Source organism: Brachionichthys hirsutus, chromosome 2 (assembly GCF_040956055.1).
Source record: "Brachionichthys hirsutus isolate HB-005 chromosome 2, CSIRO-AGI_Bhir_v1, whole genome shotgun sequence".
Taxonomy (NCBI): domain Eukaryota; kingdom Metazoa; phylum Chordata; class Actinopteri; order Lophiiformes; family Brachionichthyidae; genus Brachionichthys; species Brachionichthys hirsutus.
Window position 1 is genome coordinate 2,337,955 of NC_090898.1, and position 22,418 is coordinate 2,360,372.

Consider the following 22,418-nt stretch of genomic DNA (forward strand, 5'->3'; position numbering starts at 1 on the left):
CACGTAAAGTTTTAATCTACATACTTGTCACCACGGAGGCTTGAGTTGAATTTAAAAGGGGTACACCCTGGACAAGCTGCCAGTTCATCGCAGGGCCACACATAGACAGACAATCATTCATACACACACACACACGCACACACTCCTATGAGCAATTTAGTGTAACAAGGTCACCTAATTAGCATATTGGTGTTGGGAGGAAGCCGGGGTACCCGTAGAGAACCCACGCAGACACGGGGAGAACACGCATACTCCTCACAGAAATGCTGCCAGTTGGATTTGAACCTGTGACCTCCTTGCTGTGAGGCAACAGCACTTACCACTGTGCCACCATTATTCTTATTACTGTTTTTGACATATTATTATGAATAGTAATATATTAAATATCTGGATTACACAGAGTGAGAATGATTCCCATATAAAATCAAATGATTCCCTTCAAGATTGATTGATGTTCATTTACTTTATTCCTCTCTTTAATGCACCATGAAAAAAACTCACACAAGCACATCGTGTCTGTTTAGTTAACACTTTTTTTATTTTATTTTGGTAGCAAAATCAGCACCTCAGCGTGACGTGGGGAGTCTCCTGAGGGGTCAAACCGTTTCAGTTGCAGGATGTGCACTGCGAAGACGAGCACTACCTTCATTAGCAGGCAATGTTAGACGTGAGTTGACCAACATCATTAGAGGACACTTTCAGTACATTCATATTCTTGACAATGCCACAGTCTACTTGATGCAATACTCATTTGAAGGAAATGGCTTATTGTGTGTGAAGTAGCTGTAGATTTCAAGGGAGTGTCAAATATATCAGTTGGAATTGGTTCAGTTTCGATCTCATTTTGTCAGACACATCAACATTTTAGTAGAGTTAGACATACAAAGTTAATTCTTTGGTCCCTTTCAGATCTTTGGTCATGTTAGTATCACTTATTGCTTTGTTGAAAGTGTTAGGCTCGATAAGAGAGTGGCTGCCAAGCATTTGACTTCAGACTTATTTGTCATAGGGGGATGAATTGTAAGTAAAAACTGCTAGAAAGGTGGAGGACATGGCAGAAAAGGTAGCTACACATGTACACTAGGCAATTCAATCCTCAACGACCTCAGAGGATTCAGACAGCACTACGCCATCCCTGGTCTCAATCATCTTGATCACGACATTCTTCTTGGGCTGACTGGTGGCGTAGCCTCCAGAGCTGCTGCCGCTGAAGCCGCTGCTGCTGAAGCCACTGCCATATCCTCCGCCGTACCCTCCGCTGTAACCGCTGGAGTAAGTGTTTGAGTAGCTGCTCTTCATGCTCTCTGTAGGATATCCACCGTAGCTCACTGTTGATTGAAGGGAAGCAGGGCTCGACTGTTAAATCTGTCAAGCTACCGAGTTGGTAATGTGAAATCAGTCCTCTGTATTTACAGAGTACTTTAAAGCAACCGTAACTGACACAGTGTGCAAGAATAAAGCATAAAATAATGCAAAGACAATGAGGGCGAGCTTGAAGACGATCACTTACTGCTCTGTTGGGAAATGTTGATAGCCTTGATGCCAGAAGACAGCCTGTCCTCCTCTCCCTCTAGAAGTTTCCTATATGTGGCAATCTCAATGTCTAGAGCCAGTTTGACATTCATCAGGTCCTGATATTCTCTGATCTGGCGGGCCATGTCCTGTTTGGCTCTCTGCAGGGCGTCTTCCAGGTCCTTAATGCGAGCCTTGGCGTCCTTCACAGCCATCTCACCACGCTCCTCAGCCTCAGCGATCTGAGCCTCCAGGTTGGCACGCTTGGGAGACAATATTGTAAAAATAAGGCATTGTCCATTGTGGACTACGGTGCCACAACCCTTCTATGTCCCATACCTGTCCCTTGATGCCATCAATCTCCGATGTCAGTCTCTGGATCATGCGGTTCAGGTCTGCGATCTCGGTCTTGGTAGACCGTAGGTCATCTCCATATCTATTTGCGGATGTCTGCATTTCTTCATACTAAATAACAATTAATAAAATATCATGACAAACGGAAATCACGTTGATGAGAACAGTTTGTGTAATGCCTCAAAAACTGGAGAATGCTATGGTGAGCTATGGTAAGTACCAAGGCGAACAACACACTCGGTATCTACAATAGAAAACGTAAGGGAAGTTCAAACCGTGGTTCAAACCATTACCTTGCTCTTGTACCAGGTTTCTGCCTCAGCGCGAGTCCGGTTGGCGATATCCTCATACTGAGCCCTGACTTCAGCCACGATTGAATCCATGTCTAGGTTACGACTGTTGTCCATCTCGACAATAACTGAAGTGTCCTTGATCTGGCTCTGGAGCTCACGCAGTTCCTGCACAATAATGATCAGAGTGATAATTTGTTCAGAAAAACCAACCCAGCTGGTGAATCGGAGGTGAGTCAAGATGCTCAGCAGATGCAGGAAAAAACTGGCACTGTCAAAATGAAATGGCTGGATGAAGATGAAACTCCTCTTCCTCTGTAATTTCAGTGACCAGTGGGATGGTTTGTGTCCCTCACCTCCTCATAGATTGACCGGAGGAAGTTGATCTCATCTGTCAGACTTTCCAGCTTGGCTTCCAGCTCAACCTTATTCATATAGGCCTCGTCGACATCCTGGCAGAATATGCAGCGTTGCACAGTGAGAGAGAACAAATGCAGACAGGAATTTCAACCATTGTACCTAATTGCAAGTCACAGATCGAATGCTTACCTTCTTAATGAGAACAAAGTCGTTCTCACACTCTGTGCGCCTGTTGATCTCGTCCTCATACCTGAAAGAAATGCATGCAGCTCAAGGTTAGACGCTGAGCTCTCAGGAAGCGTCTCAGCCCGTGCTGTTCGGATTGGAGACTAATCCAACACTAGGTGGCAGAATTAGTCCATCCTTAACTTGCACATTCCCTTGGGACTCCTCAGTCAGGTCTGTGTTGCCTCAGAGTCGAGTCTGAATGCTCTTGCTGGTATTCCTCTTTTGGGACTCCTCTGAACTGACACGCTCAAGCCAATGTGCTTTTAAGGAAGAGACGCAAGCAAGTCGGTGTGAGCCCCTCCGTGCTTGTGTCCTCTGGCGTAATGGGACTTGTGTTTGCAGCCAACTCTGTCAAATATGTTTTAAGTATTTTAGGTCCCTTGAGTTTGCATGATGTGAGACGGCTGGGCAGATGTAGGGAGTAGCCACATTGTAGGGAAAGGCTTTTATTGCAATGTGCTGATCCCATTATTCAGAGAATAATACCGCCTTTATAAAAGCAAAGAATACTAGATAAACCATTTCCGGCCTGTTTAAGGGCTTGCCGGCCACCTGAGCCCCTTCACACTCACTTATTCTTGAAGTCCTCCACCAGGCCTTGCATGTTGTGGAGGTCGGCCTCCAGCTTCATCTTGTCGTTGCCCAGGCCATCCAGCTGTCTGCGCAGGTTGGTGATGTAAGCCTCAAACATGGCGTCGATGTTGGAGCGGGTGGTGGTCTGTCCCTGAAGCAGGTTCCACTTGGTCTCCAGCATTTTGTTCTGTTGTTCAAGGAAGCGAACCTGTTGCATGGCGACAGAGGCAGAAAAATTGGAATGTTGTAGAGCAAAAATAAAAATGCTTTACAATGATTTCGACAAACATGCTTGTTTACCACAATTAATGCTTCGTTAGAGATGAGTTATTCTAAAGATGTGCTGAGGCCTAGGTTGACATCCTAAACCTCAATCCTTGGGAGCCGCCTTGCCGTGCTTCCCATTCACTGCTTGCGGCCTTTGTTATTCTGTCTTTGGAGCGTTGTAACATGTGTTCTAACAGGAGGAGGGCAAACAAGATCTCGCGAACCCCTATCCTGTACGGCTTCCTGTTTTTTGTGCTGCAGGGGTCAGAGTCCAAAGAAGACAAACGAGCGCAAAAATAGAAGGTGGTGAAAATAATGTCTATCATCAGGCAGATATTTATATGTATTTAAATGTTTTATAGCTGTAATGAAGGAGAAGGATGTAGCGAGTCAGGGGAAGGTTGTTCAGTAGTATCATGGAGTGGTAAAGGCGGGGAGTGGCCCTTTAATTACTGACACATGTACGACCAATAATCTCTTTAAGGAGTACAAAGTACAAATAAAGTGTCCGTAAATGGACCAGCACCCAGATGACGGATGATAGCGAGGGAAACTCGTCTGAGTCAGAGCTCCGGGGAGCAGGAGCGTCGACGTGTAGCCAGTCGACCAGCGTTAGCCGGAACATGAAACCAGCTGGCCTTTTTAAATATTAACCCGATGATTCGGCAGCAGAGGACAAACGGACTCCGGAGGAAAAGGCCAACGCTCGATGAAATGGGGATTCCAAGGATTTAAAAGTCAAAGACAACACACTTGTTAGAATGGGTAACGTAATGAGTTCTTGTTATTTAGGTAAAAACAGCAGTCAGTACAGTGTGTGTGTGTGCGTGTGCGTGTGTGTGTATAGAGGGGGTGGGGGCCACCAGAGCAGCAGAAAGGGCCACACCCCATCCGAGGGAAGGACTATTCCCAAGGTAACTCTTATCACAGGCCTTGAGCTCTGCCCTGACACACCCTTAGCTCACTCTCTCTCTCTCTCTGTCTCTCTCTCTTGTCCTCAGTTGTTCTTTTCTGCGTTCTGTTTTTCTTCACTATAAAAGGACAGCCTGAGACAAAAGGTTCATGTCTGAGCTGTAGCAGGTTTATTCCGTCCCCGCCTGACCTGACTGCATGTTTGGGACAGGAATAAGTCCACTTTGTCCACCGAGCAAAAGCAGATATTAGTGTCGCATGATATGTGGCCAACATATGGAGCTCTTTCTATGCAACGTTGCATAATGTAACGACAATGAACATGCCACGATCGGGCTCTGCTGAGACACCCACTGAAACCAGTTTCTGCCTGTTTGAAGAGAAGGTAATACCACAAAAAACTAAATGTTTGAATGACACACAAATCTTCCTTGTTACAAACTCTTACCTTGTCAATGAAGGAAGCAAAGCGGTTGTTGAGGGTCTTGATCTGCTCCTTCTCCTGGGTGCGGACAACTTGGATGGCGGGGTCAATCTCAAGGTTCAGGGGAGCCAGTAGACTCTTGTTGACAGTAACAGCGGTGATGGGGGCCTGGGAAACCATGCCGCCGCCGAAGTTTCCGAAGTTTCCGAAGTTTCCGCTTGAACCTGCACCAGACATGCTAGATCCCAGGCTGTAGGAAGAAGTGCTGGTGATCCCAGCCCCCCCAAAGGGTTTGCTGCTTCCATAAGTATTCTTAACACTGTAGCTTCTGCGGGAGACACTTGGTCCAGCGTAGGAGTTGCTGCTGTAATTCCTTGGGACTGAAGCCTTTATACTGTATGAAGTGTTCCTTGAAGTTGCCATTCTGATATCTGGAGTAGTTATTTTTTGTTTTCTCTTGTGGATAAAATTATTCGGGAGGGTCTGACCGATTGGCTCAGTAGACAAGGCAGGCAGGCAGGAAGGTAGAGAGAGGAGACCAGAATGGCTGAGAGAGAGGAGAAACTACTGAGGCACTTTAAAGCCTGTTGCTGTGGGAGGGGCCTGTGCTGAGCTGCCATTGGCTGCAGAACTGCCTGAGAGAGGGAGGCAGGGCTGTAACTTTACACGTCTATGACACAGCCCAGTCACTCAGAACCATTACCTGGTCTGTCTGTAAGCCGCTCAGTGTTGTGAGAGAAAACCAGGTTTTCAAGCGAGGATTGTGCAGGACTTCTAGTCCTTCGTTTGACCCCCCCCGTGTCTGAAGTTAAAATTATTCAAACACATCTCAGCTGATTCAACACATTACTGAGAGGTTGAGGCATTTGTGCACATAACAAACCCTGTATGGTGGGATTGGAAGGTGTGTACAGATGATAAGAGGTGGAAAATATTAAATAATATTTATTGCAGTTTCCTGTGCTGCAGCATCTAGGGGGGGTCCCAGAACCCTGGGGTCTATGGATAGATGGCCCATTAAAATATGTGCATGCAAAGTCAGTGCATGCACACACAATAAATAATCAATGAAATAAGGGTAAAAGGACTAAACTGACTGACTGCTGAACTGACTGTTGATAAAAACCAAACATTTTAGAAAAGAGGACAGAAGTGTTGAGACATTTTATCATTTTCTCTTGCATATTTATCATCTGCTGCTTTTTCCACTTTGCGTTGCTGGAGCCTCTCAGCTTGCTATGGGCGAGAGGCTGGGTACACCCCGAATGCATCGCCACACAGAGACGAACAACTACTCACGCACACACTCCGCACCATTCGGTGGCAGCCAATTGACCTAAATTGAGTGTCTTTGGAAACTGGAGAACCCGGATAAAACCCACGCGGAGAACATACAAACTCTGCACAGATAGGATTCAAACCCGGTGCCTTCTTGCTGTGAGGCGACAGCGCTAACTACTCCGTCACCATGCCGCCCTACAGCTAATCATCTGAAATGTAATTAAGAAAAAATAAAAAGGATTATGTTGATTCAAATGATGACATCATTCGACACATTGCAATATCTGAGAAAATAAAAATAACTCCTTATAGAGTTTCGCAAGATTTTTGAAAATGCGAACGGACAACATCAAATCAAAAAAACAGAAATATCATTATTTTGTCAATGAAAAGCACCAATAAAAAATGAAGGTCCCTTTTGTCTGAAGTGTGTTTTTATGCACCATCTAATTTATCATTAATGTGATGCAAACGCTTGTAGTTATCTTTAAAGGGAACCCCGACTATAATGGCATGTTAGTGCTATATGATTTATTTTGCTGTCAGTAACATAACTATAAGATTAAAAATGTGAAAAATCATTTCCATTTGTTATATTTTGGCGAGTGATGAAAATCGACGGGAGGAATCTAGAGTTGGTCATGGAGGGCGGTGACTTTGTGGTAGCTGCGCCGCCATGCCGACGTCTGCTGCTAAGAGCTCCATTTTATTTCTAGCGATGAAATCTGTTTCATACGTTTCATTTCATACGTGTTGAAAACTACACTTACAGACGTCCTGCTTGAAAGGCATGTTGTGCTGGACTTCGGTGACTGTGGGTCCTCTGTAGCTGAAGAAGCGGAATGTCCGCCGGTCCAACTCTTCCCGTTTTCCGTGTCTTTTTGTCCTGTACTCATTCGTCACGCGTGAGCGTTTAGGTTCCTTGTAAAGGAATATGCTCAGCTCTGTGTTTGGTTTTAGCCTTCGTTTATAACCAGGCGCACCGCTGAGCTCTCTCATGAGCTGAGGGAAACGAAAGGCCTCAAATGTTTCTGAGCTAAAATGACAGAACAGCCAGCTGAACTCTCCCACATGCATCTTCTCACTGTTTTCTTAACTTTCTTCCTTTAGGACAGCTATGGAGGTGCACCTCGCGCCGTATTCCCTTCATTCATTCATTGTCCCAACCGCTTATTCCGTCATCGGGTCGCGGGCCAAGCTGGAGCCAATCCCAGCAGTCAATGGCCGAGAGGCGGGGTACACCCTGGACAAGCCGCCAGTTCATCGCAGGGCAACACAGAGACAGACAACCAGCCACACACACACTCACACCTACGGACAATTTAGAGTCACCAATCAGCCTAGGCTGCATGTTCTTGATGGTGGGAGGAAGCCGGAGAACCCGGAGAGAACCCACGCAGACACGGGGAGAACATGCAAACTCCTCACAGAACGGACACAAGTCGGAGACGAACCCGCGACCATCTCGCTGTGAGGCAACAGCGCTTACCACTGCGCCACCGAGCCTCCCTCGTCTTATTCCCTTTTGACTGGAAATTACATCCGAAAGTCACGCAGTGTTGCATTATTTTTTTATTTGCCGATTTGTTGTTGTTACGTTATGTTGTTATATTATATTCTTATGTCATGTTATGTGGCTGGCTGTGGCTCTGTTGGCGGAGCGGGTCGTCCAGTGATCGGTGGAGTGAGAATGTTTGTGTGAATGGGTGAATGTGAAAATTGTAAAGTGCTGTGGGCACCGCGAAGGAAAGTGCAGTCCATTTGTTTCGTTCGTTGTGCATAGCTAGGGGCTGCAACCATTTCACGTCATCAACCTAGAATGCATTGCACACACGAAAACATGGCGGCCACCATGTATCTATTTATGTTGTAAACAAAACAGATTTTATAACTTAAGAAATGTTTATATATTTTTGTCAATGTATTTACAAAGTAGTGGTCATTGGTTGTATTTTAGACTGATTTGTAGCTACAGTTGGAGTTCACCTTTAAAACATAAAAAAAGATTTGGCATCTGCTCGAGAAAATATATGTGCAAGCTGTTCTGAAACAAGAGTCGATGCATTCTTTAACTCTGGATCACCCACTCCTAAATCCACCAATAAAGCAAACAGCCCAAAGGGTGGAGAGAATATGATGCTCAACTAAATTGGAGGAGTCTTGTTTAATCTGGAAAAACAGCCTCAAAAATTACAGGATGGCGCTCCGCAAGGCAAGAGGGGCATATTACTCGTCTCTAATAGAAGAGAACAAATCTAATCCAAGGTTTCTCTTTGACACCGTAGCTAGGCTAACACAAAGCTAGAGCAGCATATTACTCATCTCTAATAGAAGAGAACAAATCTAATCCAAGGTTTCTCTTTGACACCGTAGCTAGGCTAACACAAAGCTAGAGCAGCATATTACTAATCTCTAATAGAAGAGAACAAATCTAATCCAAGGTTTCTCTTTGACCCCGTAGCTAGGCTAACACAAAGCTCCAGTTCTGTTGACCCTTTTGTTCCAGCAGGTCTCAGTAGTGAAGATTTCATGAACTTCTTCAGTACCAAAATCGAATCTATTAGGGACGCCATTCATCAGCGTCTGCCTTCGTGTGGCATTGACCCCTCCCTGAGTGATGGAAGTAGAGATACGGCTGTTACTCTTGATAGTTACTTGGATAGTTTCACCTCCATTAACTTGCAGCAACTAAGTGTGGCTGTTGCCTCATCTAAACTGTGCACTTGTCTCCTAGACTTGGTCCCAACTAAGCTACTTAAAGAAGTCTTGCCCTCAATTAGAATTGCTTTGCTAAATACAATTAATCTATCCTTACTCACAGGCGATGTACCCAAGTTTTTTAAAACAGCAATCATTAAACCGTTTCTCAACAAACCAACAATGGATCCTGATGTATTAGATAGCTATAGGCCAATTTCAAACCTTCCATTCCTGTGAATTCTTACAAGACAATAAGTTATTTGAGGTTTTTCAAAGGTTTCAAAGCTCATCATAGCACAGAGCACCTTTTCTGTCATTGTCTCTGTCTTTCTACCGGTCTTTCTCTCTCCTTCTCAACCCAGCCAGTCAAGACAGATGGCTGTCCACCATGAGCCTTCGGTTCTGTTCAAGGTTTCTGCCTGTTAAAGGGAAGTTTTTCCTTGCCTCCGTTGCCAGAGTGCTTGCTCTTGTGGGTCAAGTTGGGTTCTGTGTTTCCCTGCTTATCCTGTAAAGTGCCTTGAGATAACTTTCTGTTGTGATCTGGTGCTATAGAAATAAAATTTTATGGAACTCCTGCAGTGATGTATTTTGGAGCAGTGTTGTAGGTTTGGACGCTTTAAGGTTTTAAATTCCACTGCTTCGTAGGTACTGCGTGTCATATTTACATCTGTAAACCAGGTGAACTGCATTAACCAGCTATCTGTCAGGACTATCAATCAAAAACAAAGCTTGGGAAAAACAATTGATGCTGCTTTTTCCAGAAACTCCTGTGGACTCTAGTGTCTGCGACTGGAGCAAATATTTATACATATCTGTCACTATGTGACAAGAGCTGTGATGCATTGCTTTGCTTTACAAACACCTCTCCATCACTCATAATGCTCTAATATAATCATAATCACAGCCCTGAATTCCTCTCCTCCCACACATATTTCCTCCTCCAGTTTGACCACCATGAGTCATGAGACTTGGCATCTCCAGCCCAAACCTTCCCACCATATCCTCACAGCGCCATCTTCTTTAAACCTCTCCGTTCCTGCCACTGAGCGTGGGCAACATCATCATTTATGGAAACATACAATAAAAAAGAGTAACAGGTGGAACCCCCCAAATCCAGAGACTCTGTCTTTACTTATTTACTAGCTGGCGTCCCAAAACAGTAACAAACAAAAAAATAAATAATAATATAAGCAGCAGAACAAGTAATCAAAAAAGGAACCGTAGACTGGCTGCAGTCAAAAATGAAAATAAGAACAAAAATACAAAGCCTCAAAAAAAATAAAAAATCAAGCTGCAGCAGGCAAAACTAGATATGGAGTAGCAAGGAGCACAGACATCAAGCTGGCCGAAGCGTATAATCTGGTACAGGCATGGAGGTGTAGGGAACAGTTCAGGAGCAGGTTAAATGAGGAAGTATTGAGGATCAGGTGCGCGGTACGAAAATCGACAATTTAGACTTTTCTTAAGAAAGCTGAGCTAACGAGAAAGAGAAGGGAAAATACCCAGAAGGACAGTTGCCCAGACATTTTATGAAGGGGGACTTGCCTTCTGTCATGGCGGCTACCTAGTCTAGCATATTATTTTCTATGTCCCAGTATAACATCTCGTGTTTTTCACAGATCCATCTGCAACTGGTTATCAGCTCATTTCCATCACCTGTGCCGCCGTGACCACCTGTCTTCCATCTGCTAATTTACCTCACTTCATAGAATCTGCTCTGACCCTTGACAGATTGCTGTGACTTGTTCTTTCATTCTACGCTAGTTTTGTTATTTCATGTACCTGCCCTGTCTGTTTTGTAGATGTCGCCTCCTCACCGGCCCCTTTGGGCCTGTCTGCCTGATTATTCTGACTACCCGGTTTGTGACATCTGCCCGATTCTTGGAACTGTCTTGTTACCTGTTCCCATCCTGATTTGTCTGCTGGTTTGGACTGACTACCTGGTTCTGACTAATAATGCTCAGTTTCTGGATTCCCATTCTCCTGTCATGCATTTGGGATCTTACCTGCATTGGTCCTTGACACGTTCAAAGGAATAACCCTTCCCTCCTTCCACCTCCATCAATATATGCCATGAGACCGCAGCCAAAATGGCATGTAAATAATACAGACTTGGGTTAAATTTACTTTTGTTTTTGTTTTTTGGACCTTTTACAATTTTGAGTTATCTGTTGTTTAGATACACAGAGTTACATATTAATAAAACTGTAGGCATGTAATTGGGCGTTTATCTGGTGTGTAGGAATGGATTAATCTAGTTTCCATTATTTCTTATGGGAAATATAGCTTCTGTTTTTGGACAGTATTACGGAACAAATTATATTCGACAACCAAGGTTCCAATGTAGTAATATGTTGTTAGTCTGAGTTTGAGCTACACAGGAAAACCCTCAAAGACGCATGTGAACATCACATGACCACAGCAATTACACCGGGATTACATATTATTAGCATCCATCCATCTTAAAACCGCTTGTCCGGGGCTCGGTCGTGGGGGCCGCAGCCTAAGCAGGGAAGCCCAGACTTCCCTCTCCCCGGCCACTTCTTCGAGCTCTTCCGGGGGGGACCCCGAGGCGTTCCCAGGCCAGCCGAGAGACATAGTCTGTCCAGCGTGTCCTGGGTCTTCCCCGTGGTCTGCTCAGACTGAATGGAAGTTAAGCGAATTTCAGTCAAACCCCCATGTATAATGAAAACATGTTTTGGTTGATCGTATGACTCTCATTACTCAGATTACATGACTCATCCAACATCGTCTGTAGTCCTTTTGTAGTATGAATAATTTGTCATGTGTGGCCTTAATGCTACTGCTGGAAATAAAATCGTGGAAGTGAGATAGAAGTGAAAATGCATCACTTTATTATTGCTACCCAAATTTTGTCCAACAAGCAAGTTACTGGTAAGCAAGTAGAAAGACGTTTTTCTGGTGTCAATGTCAGTCAAAGTCCTGCTTTTTTATTTATTTATTGCAATATCATTATTTTCATATTCTTTTCCATATCTTTACATCTGAATCTTTTATTTGTCTTCATATATTATGAGGATGTTGCCACCTAAACGAATGTTACACCACCAAATACTGCCCTGCATTCATACTATAGTATTTTCAAGTTTTGTGTGTGTGTGTGCGAGTCCTTCTACGTGAGGTTAATTTCCAAGACATTGAAGTGTGAATGCAGATTTTTATTATTATTATTATTATTATTATTATTATTATTATTATTGCCAAAACTGTTGGATGTCACTTTGAGCTTAATTTGCTTCGTGTCCAAAAGGTTGCCTCTGAGTGAAGCTGCAAATGTTTCGCTCACTGTGATTAATGGTAATGAGGCACTCATCAGGCTCACTGTGATTAATGGTAATGAAGCACTCATCAGGCTCACTGTGATTAATGGTAATGAGGCACTCATCAGGCTCACTGTGATTAATGGTAATGAAGCACTCATCAGGCTCACTGTGATTAATGGTAATGAAGCACTCATCAGGACCACTCACATGCTCTGATTATCACCCTTTGTCCTGGGCAGACTGAGATCGACGCCACATTTTCTGAATATTTAGAAGCTTTGCAAGATGCCGACATTTCTTAAAGCAGACTTGCAAATCAGAACAAACCAGTATTAGCAGTGCACTTAGATGGGCTATTACCATTGGCTCTGTAGAGCCATGACATGTCATGAGTCATGTCAGAAACGTGTCATTGCCACTGCAGTGTGCGTGAAGCCGTCTGTTTAATCAGTTGAGAAAGTCTGATGAAATCCTGATTAAACCAGATTTCACTTTAGTTTTAATCACATTGTCAGTAACTCAAAAATTAGCAGCAGCCCTTCCTGGCAGGATGCAGAGTAATCATGCATCAATGCACCCTGAATGACCCTTTTTGTTTTAAGGGCCCATTGTGTTGCAGCAAAACCATATCTCATTAAGCATGGAGTACGAAGACCCTCCTTCTCACACTGCAGAGGCTGTTTTACTTTATTGGAAATATTACTGTATATAGAAGAACATAGAAATAATGCAGTTACCAAAATAATAAGAGTTCCATATCCCTATTCAATAGGGCTGTTATGTTTTGATTTGATTATAGACTGAACTATTGTACTTACCGTATTTTCAGGACTATGTCACACTTTATTTAAACTATAATAAAAAGTGCAGTCCATTACCTTTAGTCATAGTTTGGCTGACCCTGCAACTTATGCTCGTGTGCAACTTAAATATATAAAAATATGTACAGTAAACCCCAACTCAAGTATCCACAAAGAATATTTAATTCTTCCTTCTCTTGTGCGATCTGAATCATGTGATCAGTTTGTTTACCTCGTTTTAAGGCAATGGTGATCAATTCAGGTGTTTTGTGGAACTTTTACAGATAAATAGAGAAATCCTTGAGATGAGATCTGAAATGATCAAACGCTTGCTGGAAGAATCTGTGGCCTGAAGCGGCCAATGATTACTAAAGACATTCAAAGAGCAGCCGTAACCACGCCCGTGCGACTGGCTGAGCTCCGAGGTGGGGAGGGATTCGAGGATGCAACCGAGGAAGAGTTTGCCCCCATGAATAACGACAACATGTTGGAGATGAGTAAAGAAGTAGAAAAAGAAGAAAATGAGTGCATTGAAGTGCAGCACATCACGGCAGATTTAAGATGCCGGTAGGCAAGGCCGACATGGAACAACAGAAACGGGTTGCAGGCGTCGTGTACAGGAACATCTGTACCGAATAAGGACTGGAGACCCCAGAGTCAAGATGGAGGACACCTCCAGAGGTGGTTGAAAACAATCGAGCCAAGATCCTGTGAGACTTCCAGATGCAGAGGGGCATCGTGGTGGATGAAGCGAGTAAGAGCGATAGCAGCATCAGGAAGACAGAACACGAAGAGCTAGAGAAATACCAAGGGCTGAAGGAAGAGCTGGAGAAGATGTGGGGAGTGAAGGCAACAGTGGTGCCAGTAGTGATCGGGGCACTAGGGGTAGTAACCCCCAAGCTGGGTGCATGGCTCCAGCAGATACCAGGAACAACGTCCGGCATCTCCGTCCAGAAGAGCGCAGTCCTCGGGACAGCTAAGATCCTGCGCAGAACTCTCAAGCTCCCAGCTTATTCCGTTCCAGCCATATTATTATTCATGAATAAGTGAAAGCAATAATGAAAGTCCCAAAGTGATGTAAATGGTCAGTTGTAACTCAAAAGCAATACAATATTTGTTAACAAAACAAAACCCATCATGGTGGCAATGGGCAATGCTCAAACTTAAACTCTTAATAGAAGCACAAAGTATGGACTGGTTTACAGCCAATACCAGTCTGCTCCGCGGCAGTAACTGGTTTAACAGCCCAGAATCGTCCTCCACTCCAGGCTCTGGCCCATCATTTCACATATCTTCCCTCCTGCCCAAGTACGTAATTGTACACTGACTTCTGTGTATAAATATCATGTGCTCGGTTGGTGGTCACAGACAGTAGGTTAAAGCACAATTGACAGTGAAGGCTTTTCTTGTAGGGAAATATTTTTCCACTCTTGTCCCTGACTCTTGTCCAACTGCCAGACGGATAACACAATCATCTGCCAAGATTTTATTTTGAAAGTGGCTGCCCTTTTCCAAACATCTGGCACAGCAGGCTATGTTTTACCTCTGCATACATTTATCTTTTTTAAAGTCAATAAGCATTTATGGGTCTTGGACTTTTCTTTAAATATATATGTATATATATATATATATATATATATATATATATATATACCTCTTTCTGCTATAGCACCAACTCCTGCCAGACATTTATAACTTTGAAACAGGATGAGGACAAATTAAAGGAGGGAAAAACCAACATGTTCCATGGAAAATCCTCCTCAGTTCAGTGGCAAAGTTCCCAGTTTACCAGCGCCCACAAAAGTGTTCCTAACTTGATTATTCGTCTCCTGCTCTCTTTTTCTATTTTCATTCATAAGAGCAGCATTTCCTGATTATGAACCATGCGTCATCTCAAGCTTGTGCGTATGTGGGACAGATTTTTTCCTCTACTGTCTGTATGTGTGTCTCTATGATCCCACTGTTAACCATTGCTTTCTCTGCCCACTGCCCGTGTGACTCTTCCACTCCCGCCACACCCACAATCACTATGGCAACAGGGTTTACCAGTAATGATTTAACCAGATGCATTTGTAACAGCCATGGAAAAGGTTTGTATGGTCGCCATGGAGACACGGATAAATGAAAGCACATGGTGTGTAATTGCTACTATATGGAGCGCTGCTCTGTGTGGAAACGCTGCAGCATATGTGGGTCGATGTGAGCCTCCCAAGTTTCTGTTAGGATGAGCGGCGTCTTCTAACCTCCAGATCTACAACAGGTTCATGTTAACAGTGAGGCTCATACGTAAAGACTCTGACTGTTCCCTTGGTGCTTCCCTGTCGGAATGACTGTGTGATAAGCAGACATGTCCCCCCAGGATTCAGAACAATGCAAACACAAATACATTCAGCCAGAGGGCTGACACGGAAAAAGGAAGTCCGTCACTTTCTTTGTTTTCTTGTGCTGAGCCAAATTACAGCCTGTGCAGTTTTTCCTCCCAAGTACAGGCACATAAATGCTTTAATGTTTTTGTGCAGATTGTGTTTGGTTTCAATTACCCAGAATTAATATATATATATATATATATATATAAATATTTCTCATTCTTTGGAGTGCATGTTTTCTCCCATCATTATCATCTCAATCACATCACTTACAGTAACATATCATGGTTGGTTGACTCACACTTGTTAAAGCCCGCCTCATTGAAAAGATTTATAGGTCAAAAATAACCTATTGAAGAGTACAACCTTTTTTTTTTTTTTTACCAAGTCAAAAGTGTGTTCCTTTCATCCGGTAAGCTACACTACATTTTTCCATGATCATTGCCTTGGTTGTCTCTGCTCAGCTCCCAAAGAGCCTATTCCTTCATTCTTTCTGAAATCATTAGACCATGTTTCATTCATTGCCTGCCATATTGTTCAGAGTGATCCTTGTTCCTCTTCTGGGAAACATCAATATCTGGACAAACTGTTATGGAAACTAATTTAAGAGAGATTCAAGAGTCAATAGCAAGGTCAAACTATATCAGAATGGATTGTCAGTAAAACAGACCTTGTTTGCCATTTCTATGAAGACAACAATGTTCTCCTACATTACTATAATCACTTTCTGAAGCGGCTGATAGAAGCAGCCAGTGGATCTGGATTAAGCGGAAAGACCCTTTTCTGGCTCAAAAAAAAAAGTGATTTGTTCATTAACTTGCCTCACTCCAGTCCACACTACGATGGTGTGTCCCAAAATGTAAATCCTTCCCATATTAGGTGCATTTTCCACTTTTAACATCAAGATATGCCTCATGTGAATGTACCGGTATACCATCTATTGGCACAATGCATAGGTTTAACATCACGTCCTGTGTTTCATGATTCTCATATAACAATATACTATACACTGTGTTGTGAAAATACACCACTAAATGCCAATGATGCAGCCGATCCCCTGAAACCACTGGATAGCATTTAACAGATTCATACTGAACTCTGGGCTGAACATGAAAAGGTTGGATGTCATCGCTGTACCTGTTTTCATCAGTAAGATATTACTATGTACAATAAGGTGCTGAGATACTCATTAACTTTGAGTTGGACACGAATAACAGCAACAACTGTAAGGTGTACCTCGCCTCCCGCCTGGAGTCAGATAGAAAGGATAAGCGATTATTAGAACGCAGAGAAGGCTCTCAAACAGCATGCACCCGTACATGAAGGCAGTATCCAATTGTGTGCAGTGGTACTTTGAAAGACAAGCCAAACCGTGATAGCATTCACTGAAAACATTTGTTCATGGTCACTATCTGCTGAATGTACAGCTCGTTGCTATGGCGCCCAACTGTTTAAGACTAGAGCTAAGAGCTCTTCTGCTGTAGCTCCACCACAACATGTATGTAAGTATGTGTAACGTGTAAATGTGAGGCTTGTCTCATCCTGTTCCATAAAATGGGTGTGAGTACAATTTACTTTGAAACTAAAATCACAAGTGTCATACTTTTACTACTGTGTATGTTTATAGTTCTCTAGACTCATTATTTAAAGGTGATAAAACTTTCCAGTCAGTCATTTTATCAGTCCTAAGACGTGATAACACCTAACCTCTCCCTAAAAAAATGTGTTGACAAATGTTTACTCTGCTGGGACGATAAAGTCATTAAACACACAGCGAATCTCAACGCTTTTATAATGGCGTCAGCATTGCATAAATCTGTCGCTGTGGTGAAATGACATTCAAGCGTCCTGAAGTTTGGCGACAATATGTCGTTCAGCAAGAACAAATTCTATGAGACAAGTATATGCTACTAACAGCCAGATGTAACATCACACTGTATGTATGTTTCCTGGGTCGAACCATTCTCTGGGGTTTGTAGGCCACTGGGTGTGTCAGTGTTTAAACTCACACAAAAGTATATGATGCACAAAGCCTGATTGCAATGTTTAAGCAGTGCCTGCTCTAATGTTTGACTGCAGGCGGAGCTTTAAAAAATAAGGAAAAATAGCATGTTAGTTTTTCAATTGTCAAAACGGCAATCTTTTAAAGTGTTTTAAAATATTTTTTCCTGTGATGAACTGGTGGCTTGTCCGGGGTTTATCTGGCCTCCTGCGGTCCTCGGGGGGCTGCACCCCTACATAGGAGCAGGCAGAAAATTAATGGATGATATATTTATATTACTTACTCTTTGAGTGACATTCACTGGCAACCATGACATTGGAATCTGCCTCTCTTCATTGGCCAATAACTCAGTTGGAACACACTCTTTTTTTCTGATGAAAGAAGAGACTTTAATCTTTCCTTTGACATGTTTCGGCGGTTGCATAGTCATAGTAAAGAATATTCTGGTGGGCTTGCAAATCGGGAAAAATGCGCGAAAACTGCGGCACTCAGCATATAGCTGAGCTGAAAATGGCTGGCGCTGAATGAGTTAAAGAATAACATTTTCTTTTTTAATCCCATGTGGGGAAATCCTTTTTTTTCACTCAATATACAATTTACACACACTTTTACGAATAAATAAATGGAGAGAGCGGGAGGGTCTAGCTCAAGGGCACCTTGGCAGTGCTCAGGAGGCAAACCGGCGCCTCTCCAACCCTCAGTCCGCACTCCACTGTCAATGCTGGTCTTGAGCCGGCCTCCCTCTGGTCCGCAAGCAAAGTTGTGGACTGAGCTACTGTCGCCCCTAATTATTAGCTTGATAAATGTTTTAAATATATTTTGACATTGTTTTAATTGAACAATTACATTTGATTTGACATTCACGCATTCACAATCCAATGGGTGACTGCTGCCATGCAGTTCAGTGTCTTGCCCAAGGACACTTCGGCATGCTGACAGTCAGAGCTGGGACTCGAACCACCGATTTATTGATCACCGCATGGCCCACTCTACCAATTGAGATACAGCCGTGTGTTTTAGACAGTGTCTTAGACCTTTAATTCCTAGTTTTAATCAAGATTCTAAGAACCAAAAAAACAGCCTGTCGCAGCAGTCAATGGGCGAGAGGCGGGGTACACCCTGGACAAGCCGCCAGTTCATCGCAGGGCAACACAGAGACAGACAATCAGCCACACACACTCACACCTACGGACAATTTAGTGCCACCAATCAGCCTAAGCTGCATGTTTTTGGTGGGAGGAAGCCGGAGAACCCGGAGAGAACCCACGCAGACACGGGGAGAACATGCAAACTCCTCACAAAAAGGCCACAAGTCGTTAGTCACGGAATAATGACAAAGGTATTTTGATTTGAGAAAAAAAAAAGAATTTGTAGCCCTGCAAAGGTGTTTAAGTGATTTATTTATTTTTCTAATGATTTATGAACATGGTCTGACAGAGGTCTGCTCTGTTGTACAGTTTGTGGCACCAGAAACACAAAGCAGTATGGGTAATATAAACTGGTACTATCATCATGCTCCGAATGAGAAGATTCTGTGTGTCATGTCCTGCAACGAGTTTCAGAGGCATAAATCCGCCTCACTGAGAGGGGATAACAGAGGTATGTGAAAAATGCCAAAGAGGTTACGGACAGCTATTCAGCATGAAAGCACAAAGCTTGGAGCAGGACTTTATATTGGACACATGCTTATAAGCAGCAGCATCAAACCAATGGTTTCAACCCAAACTGAGCTTTTGAGACCTGATTGTGATTGTGTTTGCTTGCTGGAGGGATCGTGGCTGTGAGGCAAGCCAATGGACTATTTACAGTAAGGTTCCCAGAACGCTGGAACATTGTTAGCGTTGAATCCCTGTTGAGGTTTTTGGAGGAGAATGATTGAATTTCACTTTGTGACACTTGATCTAGCCGGTGTAACAACGGAGACCAGAGAATCAACGCAACAATAGAGGCAGCGGGTGACCTGCTGCTATTACGGGCATATCAGGGTGTGTCCTTTTGGCACCACTACAGTCACGGATAACGTGCATGTTCTATGGAATTTAGTATTTGCTGTGTTTGATAACGTCTAACACTTTTCACTCATTTTCCATCTGAGTTTGGGCTTCTCAGACCTCCTAAATCAGCCTGTGTTTGCACAAAGGTGGTACTGCAAAATATGAAAAAACTTGTTGCCACCTCAGAGAGGATATTCATTTCCAAAAAGATTTCCTTCAAAAATGGTCATGCAATTATTCTTTTAATATCATCCAAAGAAAGCAAAACTGCACAGCGGCATGCTGACAGGAGAACAATAAAAGGTTGAAACAATGACAGCCAAACAGCAGGGACCAAAAAAAGGTTCAAAGGCTGATTTGACTCACTCCCTTATGTCTAATCCTTAGAAAGGAAGGAGGGGAAAGAAATGGCACAAAAAAGTAATTTGACTAAATCCAATTCGATATAAATATTCACCAACATGACTCACAAAGGGCTTCTAAATGAGAACCCATGAGGTAACAATCTTTTGAGTAATAGAATATATGCAATGGTTAAAATCCTAATGACAATCCAGTGAATGCACAAACAAACCAAGTCTGCTGGCAATGCCTTTAAGTTTTTATATTCGTTATGTCTAGTAGCTGGGAACAGTGGCTGGTTCAGGGTAACACCACAGAGTCTTTGTTCACTGCAGAGGAGCGCTGAAAAGCAGGTATGATGGCAGAGGATCGGAATGCGTCAAAATGCACAATTGGAGCAAAGGAGTACAAGGAGAGGGAACAACATCATCAGGAATGGAGGGGAGTGACTGCAGGAGGATTAGGGTGTGCAGATAGCAAGAGAAAAGAGAGGGGAGTGAATGGCCTAGCAACAGAACAGGGCGGTGATAAGAGAGCCCTGCAAAGACCAAGGTGGGGGAGAAGTGAGATAAAAATTCAGTCAGATGAAAAAGAGTGAAAGATCGTTGCTATGCATTATCAAACAATTGATTTTCTGTTTGCTTTTGGGAAATATGAAAAGAATACTTTCTAGCATGTGTATAAATGCTCAGAAAAGTACAGAAAATGCTTTTACCTTCGCTGCTGCACATGGGATATGATGTTACTGTCATGTGTTGTAGCACATTTAGAAAAGGTTATGCACCAGTGACCAAAAAGGGAATAAACACATTTCCAAATGCATTGAAGATGAAAAGCTGAGCATGAAAGCAGCAGTCGATACAACATTACAGGGGTTGCTATGGAGTGCTTTTTCTAATATGTAGTATTAAGACTACTCATAACCGCTTAAACAGACTCTCACTTAAACTGTGGGTGGGGTAGGGAATAAAAACATAGATTATGGGTAGTACAGTGAAAGCGGAATAAAGTCAAGTCCAATAAAAAATGAGAGTCTGGGCTAAACAAAAGCCCTAGTGTGGAGGGAAAGCCAGAGTTATGAGCTTTGAGGAAGAATGTGAGGTGCTCAATTCCTCACTTGTCTTCTGTACACAACCCATAATCTTTACTTAGCTAGTTGAAAAGTCCAGTTGATTCTTTGTTTTTGCTCTTCGTGATTTACCACGACCTGGATGACTGAGAAGCTACACAGACATGTCTCCCAGAAAACCTCCTTTATGGTGGATGTCAATCTGGATGGCATTTAAATGCATCTGGATGCAAGCGTTTTCTGGTAACCACCTGTGCGGCTTGACGGGACTAGCATCCATACTGGCTTGGGATGAAAGATACTGTTGGGGGAATTTACAGCATAAAAATATTTAGACCCTTCTCACCCCCTATATGGACTGTTTGACCGTCTCCCCTCAGGCAGGAGGCTACAGTCACACTTTATAACAGGTAACTTGCACTGTGGGACTGTTAGTCTTTGCTGCTGCTGATCTGTGGCTCGATCTTGATGCTCCTGTTTTTGTGGTGGGTTTTGATATTCATATGTTTTTTACTTAAACTATTTTTACTGCATACCCTATAGCATATCGTTGTAGTTTTGCATTTTCTTATTTATTGTCATTTTATGTTTCATGTTGCACGATTGCACCGAGAAAAATTCAAAATGGCAAATACATCAATTCTGATTTAGATTCGATTGGAAAATACACAGCAGTGTTTAGACAACATTTCAGTGTATTGAATTGTTCCTAGAATTTTGCACACCTCAGAATTATTTTTGTCAACACCGTCCGCTGCCTGCAGTTCTATTGTAAGATAATACTGTAAAAGGTTTATTTGATACAATCTCCTTCTTCAATAATAATAAAATTGAATTCAAATCCCACCAGACATTTTCTATACTATTCAATCAGGTGACAGTGACGGCATCTAGTCTGTGCGGGCTTCAGGGATTTGCTTGGGATCTTCTCCAAGAGGAATGTCCAATGACGTCCAAGCTTCAGCTTCCTAACTGATTTTCTTCTAGGAGTTCCTGAGATGGAATCCATCTGATCCTTTTGTCACTGTATTCTGGGTTTTAGAATAGGTCATTAATAAAACATCCACCAATTCATTTTGAACTGTTGTACTCGAGTCATTTATTATGGTAACTTATCCCACTGATCTACCACACCCATTTCAGCTATTCAGTCAAGCAGCTGGGTTGAATTATGAGTGACCTGATGCATGGGGAGAGAGTTTGCTATGGAATGATCTCTGTATTTGCACAAATAGTCTGGAGGCATTTAGAGGAGAAACCTGCTGCACTGAGCCATTTGCCTCATCTATTTGATATAAAACATGCAAACCCACATGCTGACATGCATGCAGACACAAACATGCAGAAAATAGACTAAACTCCCCCAAAGACCAGTGTTTGACGACTCTGTCTATATGCTTACAATACATTCACTCAGGTTAAAATGTAACACACCCACAGACAGCGATATGTAGTATTGTCACTGAACAGGATAAACCACCAGCTGGAATTGTGTCAACACTTCCTGAGCCACTGTAGAATGTGTCGACCAATGTTTGTCAAAGGAGAAAGATTCATATCTCGGACCATTTTCTTGCTTAGAGCCACTAAGTTCACACTGAGCCTGGCCGTCAATAAACAAATTACAGAGAACACAATTCAAACTAGAAAAACATTCAGA

At 42.9% G+C, this 22,418-nt stretch overlaps 1 protein-coding gene across 1 annotated transcript; it reads right to left on the reverse strand.

Moving 5' to 3' along the window:
• Positions 1-519: 519 nt before the first annotated feature.
• Positions 520-5,449, reverse strand: LOC137906259 (keratin, type II cytoskeletal 8-like). Its single transcript, XM_068750501.1, has 8 exons — positions 4,945-5,449; positions 3,317-3,525; positions 2,706-2,766; positions 2,513-2,608; positions 2,160-2,324; positions 1,852-1,977; positions 1,511-1,775; positions 520-1,328 (listed from the first exon to the last, which is right to left on the reverse strand). The coding sequence occupies exons 1-8, from the start codon at positions 5,341-5,343 to the stop codon at positions 1,090-1,092; spliced, it is 1,560 nt and encodes a 519-aa protein (XP_068606602.1). The 5' UTR covers positions 5,344-5,449; the 3' UTR covers positions 520-1,089.
• Between the last annotated feature and the right edge of the window lie 16,969 nt (positions 5,450-22,418).